This window comes from Miniopterus schreibersii (assembly GCF_964146895.1).
Source record: "Miniopterus schreibersii genome assembly, chromosome: 1".
Lineage (NCBI taxonomy): Eukaryota > Metazoa > Chordata > Mammalia > Chiroptera > Miniopteridae > Miniopterus > Miniopterus schreibersii.
Genome location: NC_138101.1, coordinates 87,345,388 through 87,365,796, shown reverse-complemented (window position 1 = coordinate 87,365,796; position 20,409 = coordinate 87,345,388). Strand labels below are relative to the sequence as shown.

Genomic DNA, 20,409 nt, shown 5'->3' with positions numbered 1-20,409 from the left:
CCAGGCCAAAATTCACCTCAAAGTAATGTCCAAACAACTAAAGATAGCAGGAATGTTCATTTTAACTTAAATTATCAAAATAAATCTCAAGCTCCTATTTTATTTTCAAAGAGGAGTTCTAGCGAAAGTTTATGAAAGAGCTTCCCCATTTTTTAAAAATGTTGAAATACTTTTGGACCATGAACCTAATTGACCATTTTTACCCTTAAGGTCTTTGAATCTTCAAGTTGGTGATTTCTGAATCACAATTAAAACTCCTTATGGAAATTACCCAAGAAGGAAAGAACCTTTCACACATCATGATGACTACTTACAGGTTATCTGATAGGAAAGCTTGAATCCAAAGTCAGTGGTGTGTGAATTGGAGTAGAAGTTGAGCAGCACTGGACCGGAGATGGTAAAAGGAGACAGGATTTCGTCGCCACACAGGGTAGCAAAAGGTGTGGATGCTATGCTGTCACCGCTGATGATGTGTAAGCCATCGCTGTCACAGCTTCCCGTGACGGCTGAGCGAGCTGTGGGTCGCATGGAACAAGCAGCATTTTAACCAGAAGCAACGTCATAAACAATGGGTGCTATACGCATTCAAACAAACGTGGAATGAAGATTCACACCATTTACACAGAAATGGAAAGTTGCTATTTATTTGGGTTTCCTGATGAAGCAAGGTTTACCCTAGTGACAAAACAAGCGCAGGTAGGAGAACACAGGTAGAACTTCACAATAGATAAATTCACTTTGAAATAACCCAGAATTTCCTTCCTTTATCAAATGGTTCTTTAATTCAGTGATTATAAACTGGGGACCATTTTGCTTCCTAGGGACATTCAATAGTACCTGAAGATGTTTTCTGCTGTCACTCTGGGGTGTTCCGCTGGCCCTGAGGGGGGGAGCCCCGGGAGGTGGCTGACTGTGCTGCAGTGCTCAGGGCAGCCCCCCGCCCCTGCCCTCCAGCCGCAACAGAAGTGGCCTGACCTTGAATGTCCACAGGACTGCTATTAAAACCCTGCTTTAACTTGAAGCTGCATACACATAAAGAACTCCTACCGTGGAGAGATAATTAGAAGTTCTTTAATGGTTTTCAAACAATGGTTATAAATGTTTACACAAACAATATTAACTTGAGTTAAGTGATTGTAAAATATATATCTTTTTTTTTTTTCTAATTATAAGTAAATAAATTCCAACCCATCCTAAAGAGAAATAAAAAACAGAGTAAACAAAAATTATAAAGTCTTTTATTACCACAACTTATGTGGTCATTTTTATGTGTGAATTATACTGTTAAAACATTAATTCTTATCATACTGAACATGCTCTTTCATAATCTAATTTTTATTAACACAAAATAACATAACGTATGCATTTTTATGTGATTCAATATTCTTCTTAAACATAGAACTTAATGGATACAGCAAGTTCTAACATATGGATGTGCCCTACCATGTTCGATGAATCCCCTAGCTTGATAATTCTATCTTTCCCACTTTTTGTGATAAAAAATACTGTTGAAACAAACATTCTGTACGTAAATATTTCTGGAAGTTTCTCATTATTTCATTAGAATAAATTTTTAGAAGTCGAGTTAGTGATACTACGGTAAACTTCTTTTTCAGGTTTCTCAAAGGGCCCTTTGGAAAGGTGTTACCAACTCAGTCCCACAGCACTTTAGCTGACATTTCCCCCAAACCTACAGTTTCATCACCCCTAAAGAAACCTTGTACCCATTAAAAAGAACTCCCCATTTATCCCTCCCTATTTACTGCTCTCCCACCCGTAGGCAACCAACTACTAACCTACTTTCAGTCTTTATGGATTTGTCTATTCTGGACATTTCACATAAACAGAATCATATAATATGTGACATTTTGTGACTGGCTGCTTTTAAAAAATATATATCTTTATTGATTTCAGAGAGAGAAGAAGGGAGAGGGAGAGAGAGAAAAACATCAATGATGAGAGTCATTGACTGGCTGCCTCCTGCACGCCCCCTGCTGGGGGTCGAGCCCACAACCCAGACTTGTGCCCTGACCGGGAATCACCCGCTGTCTCCTGAATGCTCAACCGCAACCGCTGAGCCACGCCGGCCGGGAGTGGCTGACTGCTTTTACTCACCATAATGTTCTGGAAGTTCATCCTTCATCCATGTTGTACATGTGTCAATACTTCATTACTTCCAAGGCTGAATGCTACCCTATTGCATGTACAGACCACACCTTCTTTATCCATTCAGCAACTGATGGACATTTGATTTGTTTCTACCTTTGGGCTATTATGAATAATATGGCTATGGGCATTCATGTAAAGGTTTTGTGTGGATATGTGTTTTCAATTATCTTGGGTATCTAAGTAGGAGTGGAATTGCTGACTCAGATGGCAACTCTATGTTTAATATTTTGAGGCTGTACCACTTTACCACATCACTAGAAATGCATGAGGGCTCCAATTTCCCACATAATCCCCAACACTGGGGTTTTCTGTCTTTAAGATTTAATTATAGCCATCCTTGTGGGTATGAAGTGGTGGCTCACTGTGGTTTTGATTTGCATTTCCCTATGACTAATTATGCTGAGAGACGTTCATGTGTTACTTGGCCATTTGTGTATCTTCTTTGAAAAAATATCTATTTAGATCCTTTATCATTTTTAAATTTGGTTATATGTCTTTTATTGTCAAGTTTTTCTTTTACATTCTGGGTACTAGCATGATCATATATTGATATTTTTCTTGGGTAAATACCTAGCATGAAATTGCTGAGTCATAATTAGGTGTGTATTTAATTCTGTAAGAAACTTCTAATCAGTTCTTCCAAGTGGTTATATCTGTATACATTCTCATCAGGGAAGTATGAGACTTCCAGTTGCTCTGCATGCTTATCAGTACTGGTACGGTCAGCCTTTTTAATTTCAGCCATTTTGGTGTGCATAAAATGGACCTCATTATGATATTTAATTTACATTGCTCTGATGACTAATGTGAAATACTTTTCATGTTTTCATTAACAAACAACAATAAAAATACTTTTCCTTACTATAGATGTTAAATTGAGCATATATCGAACACCCGTCTTCCCCCCACACACAAACTTTACCTACTTATAAATTCCTCATTGGAACTGGACAAAACTGCATTTCAATATTTTATATGATTGCATGCTATGACATGGTGGACTCTGAAAACAAACTGCCTGTTTGCTGTCAGAACACTCCTATCAATTAAAGAAATGATGATATACATTTACATTATAAGTTCAAGTCCCCTGGCCATCGACCTTGCTTCAAGGGGGGCATGTGATCTAAGCCAATTCAATCACAGTAAATTTCAACACCCTTGTTTGGAATCTAGAATAGACAGTAGTGTGCTGGTAAATATAACCACCAATTCTTTGAAGGGAAAAAAATAGCCCTGATTTGTACCATTTGCAAATTTCCATGTTATGAATATTCCCCCTGTAACCAATTTCGAGCTACCAACACGAGATCATTAAATGCAGGATTTGGGCTAGAGGAGCATGATTGACGGCTGCAAGGTGGAATAAGCCAACTCCAGCATGCTGCTGGGTGGCTGCGCTCTCTTCCCAGATGCGCTTGAGGAGCACACAGCCTCACTGTGAAGGCAGCTACCCGACAGCCAGGAGAGGATCTGTCTTAGCGTGAGGCTCACACTGAGAAGCCCAGAGTGAGAATAATAAAAGTAGAATATTTGATGACATAATTAAAATGCTAGATTAAGCAGATTTGAGGCACACCTAACTTTGAGCTCCTCCAGAAGTAAAGCCAATAAATTGATCTTTTATGCGTAAACCAGGTTGAACTAAGTTTCCTGCTAACTATACCACAGAAATCCCTAATCAATATAGTATGAATTATCATAATCATAATCATTGTTGTTATTATTTTTTTCTAGAACCCCACCAACCTGAGGACTGTTGATAGATGGATTACTCTAATATCAATATCAGACCCAATCTAGGCCAATCAGATGTGTTCAAACTGTAACTTAGTAACAGGGAGTCAATAGTAAAAGCCAAAGATGTTCAACTTGGAAAACATCAGCGGCCACCTCTTGACACGTGAGGGAAGCCAGGCTGCAGTTAGGGAAACGGAGTTGCCATGCAGAAAGCAGCAGCGAGAGAGGGGGAAAGAGAGGGCGCTCTGCAGCATTGTCGTCCTTGCTTCCACATGCTCTGGAAGCCCATGCCTGTCCTTCTTATTTTTAAACCTTCCTCTGAGGAGATTAGATAACCCAGTGTCCTTCCCATAATCTCTAATTTATATCTAAACTGACTTGAAGATAAGCTACCACTTTAAGCTGAAAGACCCTTGGTGAATGCATTTTTTACATATCTGTACATTAAAAAGTTCTCTCTCCTGTTTAGATGTATTATCTTAGCTAAAATTGATATTTTTATGAGAAAATAACTATGCAATTTAAATCTTAAGTTATTTTTAAGAATGTATTTGGCTCCTCAGCTAAGTTTCTATCTAGCTTGAAGAAATCTTGAGGTATCAATTCAAAAAATATTTATTAAATTAACCTCAAAGAATTCTTTCATTTTGAAAATCCTGGAACAGAAACGCTTCTAACTGGGCATAAATCTGTAAGTTAAAAATGCGAAATACTTAATTTCAATGACCTTATCATGTAATTAGAAGCAATATAATGTTAGAAAAACAGGACAAAAAAAAGTAGGTTAAACTCAGATTTATGATTTAAATACTACCAGATTATGTACCTTAATTATAACCTCAGAATTTGTCTTGAATATACCAATAGTTCCACTGGAATTTTAAAAATTTAGAATAGGTGAGTTTGAGGGGAAAAAAAGTAATGCATTATTTATAAAAATATCTTTAGCCTGCAAAAATATGTAAAGTTATAAAACCAAAACCACAGAATGGAAAGAAATATTGCTGATGCTGCATTAGAGTCTTGGCCTCACATTGATCAAATAACCTGTGATGCAGAGGTCCTCTAAGTATGAGTTTTTAAGTTGTTGTCTTACTGATATAGACTATCACAGTGATGGCTGTCTTACAAAATTATGAAAAGACTGTGAAAAATAAGGTAAAATGTGTCATATGCTTGATGATTCTTTCAAATAATTAATTAAAAGAACTAGTTCAGTTATAGAAAGGTCACCATGAAATAGAGGTTGCATAGCTCTGTTGAGATATAATCAAAACTCATTAACTGTTTAAAAGGTCTATATTCAACAATAAGGAAAGTTGGGCAGGGGAGAGGCAGAGGAAGTTGAAGGGGATTTTAATATTTTGTAGATAGCAACAGAATATTAAATAACTAAACAAACCATTAAAGATAATCTGCTCATTCTCAAAGCCTGACTCAATGAGGTGTGAAATTTATGCTATTTGACAAGTTGCTTCATGAATTAAAACATTCTTGTATCCTTTTTAGTAGTCATTTCTTTAAGGTAGGGTGTCCTTCCAAATTTTTTCCACAAGAAGTCAAACATTACATAATATCAGATCTTTTACAGTTACCTAGAGATATGTCTAAGAACATGTCAAGGATTATTATAAACAAGGAAATATGATATATGAGAAAATGAGATATAAAGATGCCATTAGGCATCAAGTAATTCACACATACACATCTTTTTCTCAAGTTCTTCATAAGATATTACTATATTTGATCAAAGATATCAGCCTGATTCTCCAATGAGAAGACACTTGGTGTCAAAGACCGCAGGCATCAGAAAATAATGATATTAAACACTTTTCCATAATCATGGGAGAACCAATTGAATATACAACTAAAACATACTCAGAACTCTCCAGTAGAACAAGAACAGTTAAACACAACCAGGATGACTGCCTTTTAGGGAGAGAAAGGAACTTGGTCAAGTCTAGAGAAAGTCCTTCAAGGAGCAAGATGAATATCAAAGTTGAATTTATGAACGAGAGGTATGGGGCATTCAATCAAACATATGAGAACTTGTCAGGAGGAGAAGCATTCTGAAACTAAACACTGCTTTCTCCTTGGACTAGAGCCCATGTCATGGTACAAGAGCTACATTTATTCTTATTTCAATCTTCAGAAAACAAGCTGATGTGTATTTACTACTGCAATCTCTGAAATGTAAGATGACCCTCCATGATTTATTTGTATCTATTTTCAGTTTTTCTAAAAAACCTTTACAAAACATTTATTGTTTAAAATGAGTAGGGCTCTATTCAACATACTGAAATATAATTTTTATCATGTTGGGCTTTATTACAGAGCAGTGTTCAATTCTGAATTCCATTATGATTTCAAGAATTTGGAGAGAATCAAAAAGACACCAAGCATGAGTAATTCAGCAAATTGCATAAACTTGTGGAATTTAGGTTCAGACTTCAATTTTTTTCCTGAGAGTCATAGAGAGGCTGAGAGGCCTAAGAGAGTAGAGATAGGAAACATTTCTTCTGGTTGAAATATTTTAACATTATAAATAAGATATAAAGTTTTTTTCAGTAAAGCTGCAAAGGTTTCTAGGGAGAAGCAGGTGGATTAGGGGGCAACAACGAATGAAGTCTATTGTCTGTCTAACTAACTTTGCCCCAAGCAGCTGGTAACATCGATGGAGGGCATGCATGATTCGGCGGGAGGGAGAAGCATGCACTAGAATAAAACTAAGCTCCACAGAGAGTACAGGCCAAAGTTTTAAAACACAGACAAGTGAAGAATCTCCCAAAACTAAAGTATCTCCACTAGTGCCCGACCAATCTGAATGAAATATCAATAGAACTATTTCAAAAGAACCATTGCCCAATGCTTTCCAAGGTTATGACTTGCGCAATGTGCCTGCATTCTGATTTCTCTAAAAACGATTGAGAAAGCAAAGAGAAGAAATGGTAAATAGTTGAATCATGCCACTTTTTAAGAAAACTTAGATGAAATGGGGGGGGGGGAATGTGAACTTAGACAATTGACAAAACTCAATTTTTGTGCTTCTTAGTGGAAAAAAGGGCAAAAGGAAAAATCTGAAATTAAATTTTCTTTCTTTTTTCCTTTTAGCTTTATATTTGGTATAGCTTGTAAACCAGATCTTCTAAGTTAGTAAGAGAGAATTCAAGCAAATATTACCTAGGACTTCCTATCTGGCTGCTCTGGAAATTGAGGCCTATTCCCCTTGGGGCTTTTGAGGCCACCCCTAGAGGTCAGGGAGCAAAGGCGCTGTCCTTTCTTGTTCTCTCCATTTTCTGTGCTAAGATGCTGCTCTTCTCTCCAATTCTTATCAAGAGATACTCTGGATCTGAGAAAAACTGAGTTTAGAATTTGCCTAGATATAGGAATTTTTTAGTTAAGAACTTCTAAACCCTTCATTATCATCAAGGTGAATCAATGTTACTATCTAATTTCAATGATAGAAAAAAGCAAGGCGTAGAAGGCATTCGCTTGCCCCTTAGGTTGCTACATCTGCTAATTGCTTTATCTACAAAGCGAAAAACAAACAAACAAAAAGGCCTATAATCTTCCCAGTGACTTGGAGGCATCTACTTACCACCTGAATAATAAAAACACAAAAATATAATTTTAGGCTCTTCCATGTTTGGTAAACTAAAACAAGTATTTAATGACATCTGATTACGAAATAAGTACAAACACTGAAAGTTTCTCATCCGTCACTGTTAGCTTTTGTCTGTTTCTGATTTCATTTTTGACCAAAAGAAACATTTTGAATTTGTCAATTCCCAATTTTGTTTTCCAATTTTTTAAAGATACTGTTCAGAATACCAAGAGCCATTTTAGTCTTGAGTTTACATTCAGGAAAAACAACAACATTGTCCTATAAATAAATGTTCAAGTGAAAATTTCTCCTATGACTTTTAACTGATTTCACTGGATTTTTTTATACTAAATAGTGGTTACGTAGAAAAGATGAGAAGTCTGTAGTTTCTAGAATAACTAGTATTGAAGATGGAATAATGAGAAAGAGAAATTTAGGCCAACATAAAATATCATAACATGCTTTTAGAGCAACTTTAGTGGAAAGCAGTTCAGAAAAAGAACGTAGTTCACTGAACCTTTGTAAGCTCCCTGCAGGGAAAGCACCAGCATGGTTTACCAGCCTAAAAAGCAAACCTAAACAGTTGTCAGAGTTTAGGAAACACAGTGTATGCACAAACGTGTTTGCAGTATCTTATAGCCTGGGATAGCCCCCCAAAAGGGCAGATCTCGAACCCTTGTCTCAACCTAAGCCAGTGACGGCTCTGCTGGTACCGTAGGATCAGAAATGCATAGTCATTTGGACATGGCCCCTCAGAAACAGTTCCTACGGACTACAGCAGCTTGAGAGGCCAGTGCTCCTGAGGAAAAAAACACACAAACCTGTGATTTTTCTTAAGGGCAGTTCTCAGTTTTATCGCAACATACTGCAAGCGAATCCTTCGGGCTCACTTTGGAAGGGGTAGAAGGTTATTTTTACTGTAGCTAACGAATCCCTAGCTTCTTGGTGTTATTCAGTGAATAAGAGCATTGATATGATTAATGATAAGAATCTAATTATAAATTTGATTAATGTTGTCCTTTCTGGGAATCATTATAATTTGATTAATCTGTAGCCAGAAATTACTCACTTAGCTTGAAAATACTTGTAACACTGGAAATGTCACAAGGCATTATCATATGGATATTACTGTATTTTTAAAAAATCAGTCTTTTCAAAGTGGTGGTGACTAACAAATCCATTAGTAGAAGTAGAAATCACTTCATCCGCAAAACCAAAAATCTTGTGTAAGGGCCCATCTGGAGATTTGACTGGTAGGGGAAATAACAAAACAATGGTCACTCAGATGAATTACAGTTCACAAAATAGGCTTTTAGGGGCATTATCTGACTTTTATAACTACTGTTTTATGTTTTAAAAACATGGAAGTGATTAGCAAAAAGATTAAGTAATTTGCACAGTGTCAGTTGACTAGTTAAGTGATCACCTGGCCTCGGGACCCATCCTGAAATGCTGTGCTCCCCAGCACCACAGCCCGCGTCAGGTGCTCAGAGTACGCTGTCCCTTTATCCCACCTTGTCAACGAAACTCAGGGAGCGACCGGTTAGGGTAAGGAGAGGTTCCCTTGTAATAGTACATATCCCCTGCTTTCCCTGGCTATATTTCATAGCATAAATACCAGTGTCTCCGTTTTCACTCTAAATGATATTGCCATATGACATTCATCTGTTTGTGTAATTTAATGAGAACAGATGCCCATACAAATGCACAATCCAAGCCACATGTTCTCCCCTGTTACTCAAACAACTTCCCTCTGAATATAAAAATAATAGAAAAGGTATAGAAAAGAAAATAAAGATCACACCCGGGGTAACAACTCTTCAAGCATGGCTTAAGGGCCTTACCGATTTTATTCACGTGTATGTTATTTTAAAGAGAAAACTGGATCATCCTACATAAACATAAAACGTTATAGTATTACTTTCCCCTAATACTATATTTATCATGACCATCTTTTTACATTATTGGGGTTTGGTGCTAGCAAATGCTGGAAAGATTGTATTTAACTTCATATTCCGTTTTTACAGTGACATACATCTGTTCACACTCAGCATTTTCTAGCAGATACGTGTGCCCAGATCACCACTTGTGGAGATGTAGGAACGGAGGTCACAGAAAAAAGACCAAGCGAGAGAGAGGCTTTGTACAACTTATCAGTGTGTGAGGACTGACATGTCATTTCTATTTTTCTGCAACATAAATTTCCCAGATACTGAATGCTATGTAACAGTTTGCTAAATGTAACTTTTCACTGCTATGGTAGACTACCTGAAGAGAAAGAAGTTTTGATTATGCAGAGGTAGCTTGATAAATTTACAGATTAATTATAATTTAGAAATGAAAAATTAATTTGCAAAAATATTAGTGTGACTGAGGGGTGGAAAACACCCATCTACTTGAAGGCGTCTTTCTTCTGCAGGGTCAAAGCATCCATTAAACATCGAGTTGGGTCTATTGTAGCCACAGCCCAGCCCAAACCAGAAGCTCCACTGTTCCCCCAGCAACAGCCCCTTCCCTACAGCTGAAATAAAGCCAAAGAGGTAGTTGTGGTTAGGGATTTCACAAGCCTAGGGGATTGGGGAAGATAAAAAAGAGAAAGGAGCCTGGCCGGGAGTGGCTCAGCGGTTGAGGGTCCACCTAGGATCCAGGAGATCGGGGTTCAATTCCCGGTCAGGGCACATGCCCAGGTCGTGGGCTCGATCAGTGACTCTCTCATCATTGATGTTTCTGTCTCGTCTCTCTCTCTCTCTCCTTTCCTCTCTCTGAAATCAATAAAGATATATTTAAAAAAAAAAAGAGAAAGGAGATGATAGGGTGTCCCATGATAATGCTTCATAAAAGTAAAGTTCAGATATTTATTAACTTTGCTTTGATAGATAGTTTCTCTTGCTAGTAAGTTTATAGTGTGTACATGATTGTGGGTGTATATATTCACGTATATGTTATAGAGTATAAATGCAAAGGAATAAATTAAAAACTATTATTAAAATATAATACATTTAAGACTTATTTTCCTTAAGCTGTTTACGTGACACTTGTGTTCTTAAACCTCTTGTGTTATTTTTCCACTTCTGGATGGGATATACAGCATGGTACATGTGTTCTTAAAACATTGGATGGAATTTTAATCAGGTTAACATCAAATGTACTCTGAAACATTTTAAGTATTTCCTTCAAATGGTGATTTTAGATGATCTCTGACTCTACTGATCCCTCATTCTTTTATTAAGAATCAATTGTATATTCCATAGTAAGCATGGAACAGGCTGATGAATCTCAGAAGGAAGGGTGTGGGGAAAGATTAAGCAAAGAATTTATATGTATATATGCATAACACTTGGACACAGACAATAGTGTGGGGAAGGCCTGGGGGCGGGGGTCAGAGCCCAGTGGAGGGGGCAAAGGAGGGGAAATGGGAGACATCTGTAATACTCTCAACAATAAAGATTTAAAAAAGAATCAATTGTAATTCACATAAGAATAAACTTACCTTCCAAATGAAAAGACACAAAAGTCAAGAGAACCACAGACAGAGGGTTAGCCTCTATGAAATAAATGCAGTTCATGTTGTCGTCATATTGCTTTGGGTAGTTTGGAGAAATAATGTAACCTGAAGATTTAGTGAAATTGCTTCCACATCCTACGTAGGAAGAAAAAGGCAGTATCAGAACATTTGTTCTCACACACAGTATCTTTTTATCAGTGAGGAAAAGTCTCAAATTTCCTAAATTCTATAGAGACGTATTCCCTGAGGTACTCCAAGTGGAAGAAACAATAACTAAGAAAATGGAGTTGTCATTTAAAAATTTTAAAATGAGAACATTACATATTTTTAGAAAATGCTGCAGGGTTTTGGGTTAAGTAGTAGAAATTTTACCACAAATCTATTGCAAATCATTTAATTTTAAGATAGCAAAGGAAGAATAGCTTAGAAAAAATTTAATATGGCTCATGTAGATAAAGAAATAAGACTGATAAAAAGTGATTTGTACCCGATTGGTATACCTGATGGTTTTAAAATATCTTCTTATATTACTAGAAAACTATATTATTTCATTACCATTATAATCTGACCACAAAAATACCTGCTCTTAAAAAAAAAAAAGGTAGAACATACTATTTCTAACTCTTATCAGATTCTCACATGAATCCCTATGTCAGAAATAGAGCTATCTTTTTACCACTAAAATGACTTTGTTTCCATATAACCACTAACTAGTTAATCCACATCACTCACCGATCTATCACATATGTAAAAATCAGTATCCTTTAAACGAATATTGAAGCACACACAGTTACCCACACACACACATATGAGGAGCCAAGTACAGGCTTAAGGCTAGGCCTGGGCTTGGCTTTCACTACCTCCTTTACACGGCCCTCATTCTTTTATTTGTGTCTGAAATATCCTTTCTCTGCATTATTTCCTCTAACTCCTTTCATCAAAGTTTTCCCGAAACAGTGGTTAGCAGCTAGTAGCTATCCAATTCAATTCCGCCAACAGGCACACACCATTGGTTCTCAGGCTTAAAAACTCTACATTTCCCGCTAACTGAATTGGTGAGTAGTAACAAGGGAAGGAAGAAGAAATTCTGAGGCTCCCAAGGTTTACCGACCATGAGAATTATCTGGGTGAGAGCTAAAACACGCCAGTCCCCACCCATGGAAGCTCTGAATTCAGATGGGTCCGGCGAGGCCCGAGAATCAGCGTGTTTTTAAAGCCCCAGGCGACTTCAGTGCAGGTAGTCAGCGTGCCACAGGCCAGGGATCTGGCTGTCTACTAATTACCAGCCTGGGCTCCTGCCAAATTCCTGTCCACTCTGCATTTTAGGGTTATTTTTAGATGTCTTAGCGGCACTCAGGCCCTTTACGTCATTTCTTGATTGACTTACTATTGAATTCAGTTCCATTCTCACTGATTTTGAAGGATGGGCGAACTCTCAGGGTTAGGGGACCAAGCCACACTCTTCCCCGTGGATCCCCAGTTCCAGCCAACCCCAGTGCAGTCCCCCACTCTCCCCCAGGCCTGCCTGTGCCAGCCACACCCTTTCAAGGACCTCTCAGTTTGCCTTTTAGTGCTACTTACTGCTTACAAAGGAGGCAGAGAAGCCCTGAGCCGGGGCCTCCTGCGACTGGAACACGGCGGTGAGCGCGTTCCTCGGCGTGCTGACGGCCCCGGGAGCCGCGCTCCCACAGCCCGTGGCCAGCAGGGCGCTGTCCGCCTCTTCAGTTCCTGCCCACACCTGCCAGAGCCACAAACATAACTCAGTGCTCAAAGTTTCCCGTCAGCATCTTAATGTGCCTACTCTGGGAAATAATGGTACTAAGGTGTATACGGACCTAAACATAACAGTCAATGCAACACACGAAAATCTGCAATATTTTCTTTTGAGAACAATATTTTTAAGCTGCATTTTAATAGCATATCCCATTTTTTGCCTCTTCCAAGGAGATTGTGTTTACTTTTGTGTAGCTACACAGTAATTTTTTAAAAACTCCATTACTACCCACGCTCCTCTTACCTTCTCCTAGCTGACCTGATCTAGGTAGCTGAGCTTGAAAGAGAGAATTTTAAGGTTCATGGTGAAGAAAGGGTGAGGTTCAGTCACCATGCGCTGTTATTCACTAAAGGCTCCCAGGTGGCAACTCCCAGGCAGATCTAGTCTGTCATTTAATTAGTTTGGCCACTTTTGAAGAAATAACTGATATACTCATTTGAAAAGTAGTTGCTAAGGAATAAACCATAAGCCTCAAAGTTCCAAATCAAGCCAATCCTTTACCAGCCTAGTGAAAAACATTAATCATAGAATCACAAATGTAAATACAAAATTCCAACTTTGGAAGGGGCTGCAATGGAGCTATTGAGAGTATATAATAAAGGGTTCTACTTGATTTGGGGAGTGGGGAGCCTACCTGAAGAGGCCCCATGGCAGGAAAAGGCATGTCTAGTTGAGAGAACAGAGGGAAACTGAGTAAGGTGTGAGGAGAGGCCTGTGTGGCATGTTAGAGATCTGGGCCACTGTCCTGAAAATGGCAAGGAACCTCTGGAAAGCTTAAGGCTTGATGACTCTTGGTTTTTGGAAAACATCACAGCGTGGAGAATAGAAGAAAAGAGAAGATGGTAGGAGATCAGCCAGGAGGGTCCTGAGGTAGTTTAGGCAAGAGATTGTGGTATTTAAAATGCTGAGTCACTCAAGGAAAATATTGATATTAGGTAATGAATGCACATTATTGAGGAAAATACTATTAAACATGTTTAACCAGGGAAGATTCTCCTAGTTGAGTGAGTCTCAACTGGGAGCAATTTTTCCCTCCCCAGGGAATATTTAGCAATGTCTGGAGGCATTTTTGTCACATTTGGGGTGGCATGTAGTGGGTAGGGGCTAGGGATGCACAGGACAAGACACCCCCCTTCCCCCCAAGTAAAAATCTTCTAGCCCAAGAAGGCAAGACGGTAATCAGGTTTGGATCAGCTTTCCTTGACTATCTGACCTTTTTTTACATCAAATTAGACAAAATTACTCATTTGAACATACCACTTTCAGGAATATTTCTCAACAAAGCAATAAAACATCAAGCCTTTAAAAATATTTCTATTGGCAAATCAACCCATAGGAAGAGGGGTGAAGTAGCGCTGATTCATAAGTATTTCTCAGTTCTTTAAAGTGATATAATTTCAATTGACTTTTAAACACTGGCATCCATTAAAATCATATAATTAAAGTCAAATTATATTTTCATTTATTAGATATGGGAGGAGCCTGGCACTGGAGAACAAAAGCACAGATATTTTGTGAAATGCCTAAGATAAAAAATGTGTCAGGATACAACTCAACACCAAAACAAACAAACAAACCAATTAAAAAATGCGCAGAAGACCTCAATAGACATTTCTCCAAAAAGGACATACAGATGGCCAAAAGACAAATGAAAAGATGTTCAAGGTCTCTAATCATCAGAGAGATGCAAATTAAAACCACAATGAGGTATCACTTCATGCCTGTCAGAATGACTATCATCAATAAATCTACAAATGACAAGTGTTGGCGAGGGTGTGGAGAAAAGGGAACCTTTGTGCACTATTGGTGGGAATGCAGACAGTATGGAGTTTCCTGAAAAAAATTAAAAATGGAACTGTCCTATGACCAAGCGATTCCACTTCTGGGTATATATCTGAAGAAACCCAAAATACTAATTCAAAATTATATGCACCCCTATGTGCATTGCAGTGTTATTTGCAACATCTAAGATATGGAAGCAATCCCAGTGCCCATCAATAGATGAGTGGATAAAAAAGTGGTGGTATATATATACAATGGAATATTGCTTCACCATAAAAAAGAATGAAACCTTACCATTGCAACAGCATGGATGGACCTAGAGGGTTTTGTGCTAACTGGAGTCAGTCAGAGAAACACAAATACCATGTGATTTCACTTACATGTGGAATCTAAAGAACAAAATAAATGAACAAATAAAATGGAAACAGACTCATAGATACAAAGAACAGACTGATGGTTGCCGGGGGGGGGGGGGGGGGTTCAGAGACAGGGTAAAAAAGGTAAAAGAATTAAGAAGTATAAATTGGTAGTTACAAAATAGTCGTGAGGATGAAAAATACAGCATAGGGAATACTGTCAATAACATTGTAATAACTATGTATGGAAATACCAGGGGGAACACTTTGTAAAGTATATGATTATCTACAATTTTGCTGTATACCTGAAACTAATACAAAATAATATTGAATATAAACTCCAATTGAAAAATTTTAAAAGTGTGTCAGGAGAGAAATTCACACTACTAATTTTCCCTAATATCCCTTTTAATTTTTAATTTTTTTATTTTCCCCTTTAACTATCCAGGAAAACAGTATACAGAATTTTTTTATCTACATTTTGTAAAATTATAAACATGATTTACTAATATCTGCATATACTATTTTTACAAACATTACTAAAAGGCAAAGTGACAGGAGCTAACTTTTAATAAGGAATCTCAAGTTCTTTAATAAAGAACTTCAAGAATACTCAGGTGCTTATACCTTTCTGAAGTATTAATTATGGATCTGACAGCTCTACCTTTGGGCTCAAAACCACAAATGTTGTAATGACAATAATGGTAAAGAATCATTAAGTATTCATTGCTGCTTTGTCAATCAAGAATTCATGTCACTGGCGAAATGCCCCAGAACTCATCAAACTACATTGCATCTACAAAATGTTACAAAACTGTCATCAGGTCAAAAACTTTTAGACTTACTTAAGGTTTTCTATAACTCATCCTGGCTGCAAGTGGTGTTTTATCATTCAAGTAACTTTTTTTACAAAAAGTAATGTTTATTGAGATAACTCCAGATTCATATGTGGTTGTAAGACATAAAATAGAGAAGTTCCTGTACACATTTTCCAGTTTTCCCCAACACTGATATCCTGCAAAACTATAGCATATTATAACAATATTGCCATCAATACAATCCAGCAATCTGGCTCCATTTCCCCATTTTGCTTGTACTCACTCTTGTCAGTGATATACAAGCTCTAGACCACCACACTCAACAGCTCCCACCACGAGGATCCCTAGAGTTGCCCTTTTATAACCACACGATTGACTTCTGCACCCCTGGCTCTCTAACCTCTGACTGTATGGCCTCCATTCCTAAAATATTGCCATTTGCAAAACATTATATAAATGGAACAACAGATTATGTGACCCTTTGAGATTGGCTTTTTTCACTTGGCGAACCTTCCCGGTGACTTGTCTGAAGTGTCAGTCCGTCCATAGTTTGTTGTAATGGAGGAGTTGTATTCCATGTTGTGTATGTCCTTGAGTTCGTTTATTCAACTGTTGAGGGGCATTTGCACTGATTCTAGGTTGGGCCTATTCCAAATAAAGCTGCTATGAACATGGATAGACGGGTTTTTATGTAAACATAGTTTGCATTACTCTGGGATAAATGCCCAAAGTGAAATTGCTGGATCTTATGGTAAGTGCATGTTTAGTTGTATCAGAAACGACCAAGCTGTTCAGAGTGGCTGTACCATTTTATGTTTCCACTTGCAATGGATAAGTGATGCAGCTTTCCACATCCTTGCCAGGACTCGGGTGTTTTGTCACTGTTTTTATTTTAGCCATTTTGAGAGGTGTGCAGCAATATCTGATGGTGGTTCTCATTTACCTTTTCCCTAGCAGCTAGTGATGTTGAACGTCTTTCCATATGTTTATTTACCATCTGTATATAATCTTTGGTGAAATATCTGTTCATATCTTTTGCTCATATTCTAATTGAAATTTTGTATTTTTACTATTGGGTTTGAGAGTCCTGTGTATATTCTAAACTGTAATCTGTTGTCAGATACGTGCTTTGTGAATCTTTACTCCCAGTCTGGAGCCTATTTATCAACCTCTTCAGAGAGGCATTCACAAACAAAAATATTTTTTATTTTGGTGAGATAAAATTTATTATTTTTTCTTTTGATGGATCATTCCTTTTATGTTTAGTCTAAGAGCTTTTCACCTATTTCTAGGTCCTGAAGATCTTCTGCTCTTTTTCCCCAAGAAAGTTCATAGCTATATATTTTACATTTCAGTCTATGGTCTACTTTAATTTTGTATAAAGTGTGAGGTTTAAGTTTGCTTGCTGTAGGTGGGTTCTTCTTGCTGGTTCTGCCCAACAACTTTTATATTCCTTGTCAGAAACAGGAGTCTCAGGTCAGCAGGGAAAAAGAGCGTTTCCCCAGGCCACTTAGTTTGAGCAGGGCTCTGACTGGACCCTACCTGCTGGGGTGTTGGCTTGGCCTGATGTCAGAAGGACTCCCATTCCATCCAGAAGGAACATGGGCCTAAGTAACTTTTGAGATCCATTCTTAGAATTAAAGAACTTTCAAGTCTTACATCTATACATTAGCTGTTGATTCAGTCCATGAGAGAGAGAGAAAGTTCATTCGTTTCATGAAAAAAGCAATTAGGAAAAGTGTATATTAAATGCATTTTATTATGTAAGTATTTTATATAAGTATGGGATTTTTTACTGAAACAGTAAGCACAGATCAATCAGATATAAAACATAATTTGAGAGATGGCGTAATAATAATATTAACAATAAAAGTCACGTTTGTTTATTAGGTGCTGTTATATTGCAAATACTGAACACTATGTTATTATATCATATTATCACCTCTAATGCTTAAAACAACCCTACTAAAGTGGGATTTGTTCTCTTTATTTTATGGTTGAGTAACTAAAAGCTCAAATGTTTAATTAGCTCACAGAGGAACATGCAGGTGGTAAATGCGAGAGATATGAACAGAGTGCAGGCTAATGTGAACTTAAGGCTGCTGTCCTTTCCACTAAAGGCATAGCCTATTAGAGATAAAACCTATAAGATGAAAAAGAGCACAGATGGAATGAATTTATAATACAGTCATCATGGTCATAAGTCAATGTAAAGTGAGGTCAGTGCCACATGAGCAGTATTTGTAAGACAGCTATTGACTGCCTCACTGTCACGATTTTACATGGGCCTTCCTCGTGGTCTTTTCAGCTTGTGGGCTCTTAAGGCCAAGGAGAAGGCTGCATTAGCCACCTCTCTAGGCTTCTGTAATTTTTATGGCATACTTTAAATGCTGCCTATAATGCAGCCTTACACTCATTCTATCCCACAGGATCTATTACGGAGAGAGAGATAGGGAAAGAAAGAGAGAGAGAGAGAGGAAACTAAGAAATAAAACAAACAAATCTGGCTTCTCTCTTTAGTTTTTACAGAAAAGAAGAACCATTAATGCTCATGAGAATTTAAGAAGGCCAAAAAAGAATCCCTTAAGTTATTTTGTCCATGTAGTAGCAAACAAAAAGTCACATGACAATATGTGTTGTGGTTCAAAGTTTAACTCCTAATAGTTGAGATTTTTCATTTTAAAAAAAATCTCCCCTGCTTTCGTCGATTTTTAGAGAGGGAGGAAGGGAAAAAGAGAGAAACATTGGTGTGTGACAGAAACATCACTCGGTTGCCTCCCATACGCACCCTGACCCGGGATCGAACCTGCAATCTTTTGGTGGACGGGACAACACTCCAACCAACTGAGCCACCTGGCCAGAGCAAGACTTCTCACTTTTTAATGCAAGAAATCCAAGTAGTAAAATTGTCCTTTTCTTACTTTGAGATGCAATGAGTCATTTCTATTCTAAATGTTTATGTTCACAAATCCAGTTCTGCTTCAAATAAATAAACAGGCCCACTCACCTTCACAAAGCTGTTCTGACACTGTCCATCACCACTGGGGATTAGGAAGTTGTTGTCAAAGCGAAGCTCCAAGTGATTACTTTCGTGAGTAATGACCGTCCAGGAACATCTGCTGTTCTCGGGAAAATTCTGAGGCCAGTGAGGGGATCTGATTGTACCATTATCTGAGTGAAGAATTCCACCACAACCTTAAAAAATGTCATGGAAAAAGTCATTACTTTGCGAGGAAAAGAACAATGTTGATAATCCAAGACTTCTAGAGAAGACATTTCTAAATATGAGATTTCAGTTTGTCTTTCCTTACGTATGAGTCACTGGGCTTTGGGGCAGGTATACAACAAGAACATTTAATAAATGTAAAGTGCATTAAGTGCACAGGAAGCCCCAGCTGTTACTGTTTTGTCACAGCTCCGTGAGCTCGACTGAGAACTCTAATCCTTGTCATAACGAGGATGGACTTCTATCCTGTCTTCAAACAATATCAGTATGTTTTAGTCCCCTGAGGCTATGTAATATTTGTGGCCCAGCAATCCCAAATTCTGAATTTTATTATCACGAACACATGAGAATACAAGTCTGCTCGTTTGTAATTTTACTCTAACACACAGGACTAGAGCAAATGGTTTTCAGGAGGGCAAAATTCTTCCATTAAGCACCATGATTCATTCATATTAAAACACTGACGGGTGAAAATAAATTACATGGATTGACATAAACAAAAATCTAGAATTATTTTATATTATTGAAATACATACTTAAGATATGACAGAAGAAAAAAGTATGAATTCAAGACAGAATGAAGTCAAATTAAAGAGTACTCCCTGAATCTGTTGCTTTTAAACCCTTGGAAAAATCAGCGGTTCATCTAAAACTCCCCTCTGACTTCAACAGCAACCAGTGGCTTAATGAGGGAAAATCTGACTCATTCATAAAGATCATGATAACTGACTCTCCTGGAAAGAATTGTCCAGTGTGTGTGACATTGCAAGTCTTTAAAGAAATCCTGACTAAAGTCTCCACAGCAAGTTCTTATATTTTCTGGGAATTTCCATGAAGTTCATACTTTATATGCACAAAAGTTCCATCCTTTGAAATCAAATGTGCGATTATTTGCCATGCACTACAGGCAGAGCATTCATTCTTAAATCACAAATCTTATCCTGTTATTTTGCAGCTCAGCACTCTTCAGTGGCTGCCCACTGCTTAAAAGGTACTGTGGGAGCTCAGGCTCTTCATGAGGTCACCACTGATCTTCCTGCCACCGGCTCACCATTCAAAGGTCCTCCTCCAGGCTCCAAATATGTTAAATTACATGTAATTCCAACACATCTATTCTATTACTTATGATTCTGTGGCTATGGAGGCAGAACTGCAAAGTGTTAAGATCCAAGTTTCTGGCTCCACTGTCTTTATTCAAATCTTGACTCTAGTGATTATTATTTACATGACCTTGGCAAATGATTAACCCATGTATCCTAAATTTCCGCATGTGCGAAATGGAATAAAATGTGTAATGGTATTTTGTCTTCCTCACAGGGTTGCTACATGAGATGATACATTTAGAATTGAGTCTTCAGAGAGTAGGTACAAAATATATACTTGTTGGATTAGTTATTAAATTTTTTAAATAACTCAGTGAAAAAAGACAGTAAGC

At 37.7% G+C, this 20,409-nt stretch overlaps 1 protein-coding gene across 1 annotated transcript in view; it reads right to left on the bottom strand.

Moving 5' to 3' along the window:
• Nucleotides 1-20,409, bottom strand: part of CUBN (cubilin) — a 258,721-nt gene that overhangs the window by 48,605 nt on the left and 189,707 nt on the right. The window contains exons 54-57 of the mRNA XM_081135485.1: nt 18,756-18,943; nt 12,600-12,756; nt 11,004-11,153; nt 315-515 (exon numbers count right to left, since the gene is read on the bottom strand). Of these exons, the coding sequence (XP_080991611.1) occupies nt 315-515; nt 11,004-11,153; nt 12,600-12,756; nt 18,756-18,943 (696 nt within the window). The remainder of the gene's footprint in view (nt 1-314; nt 516-11,003; nt 11,154-12,599; nt 12,757-18,755; nt 18,944-20,409) is intronic.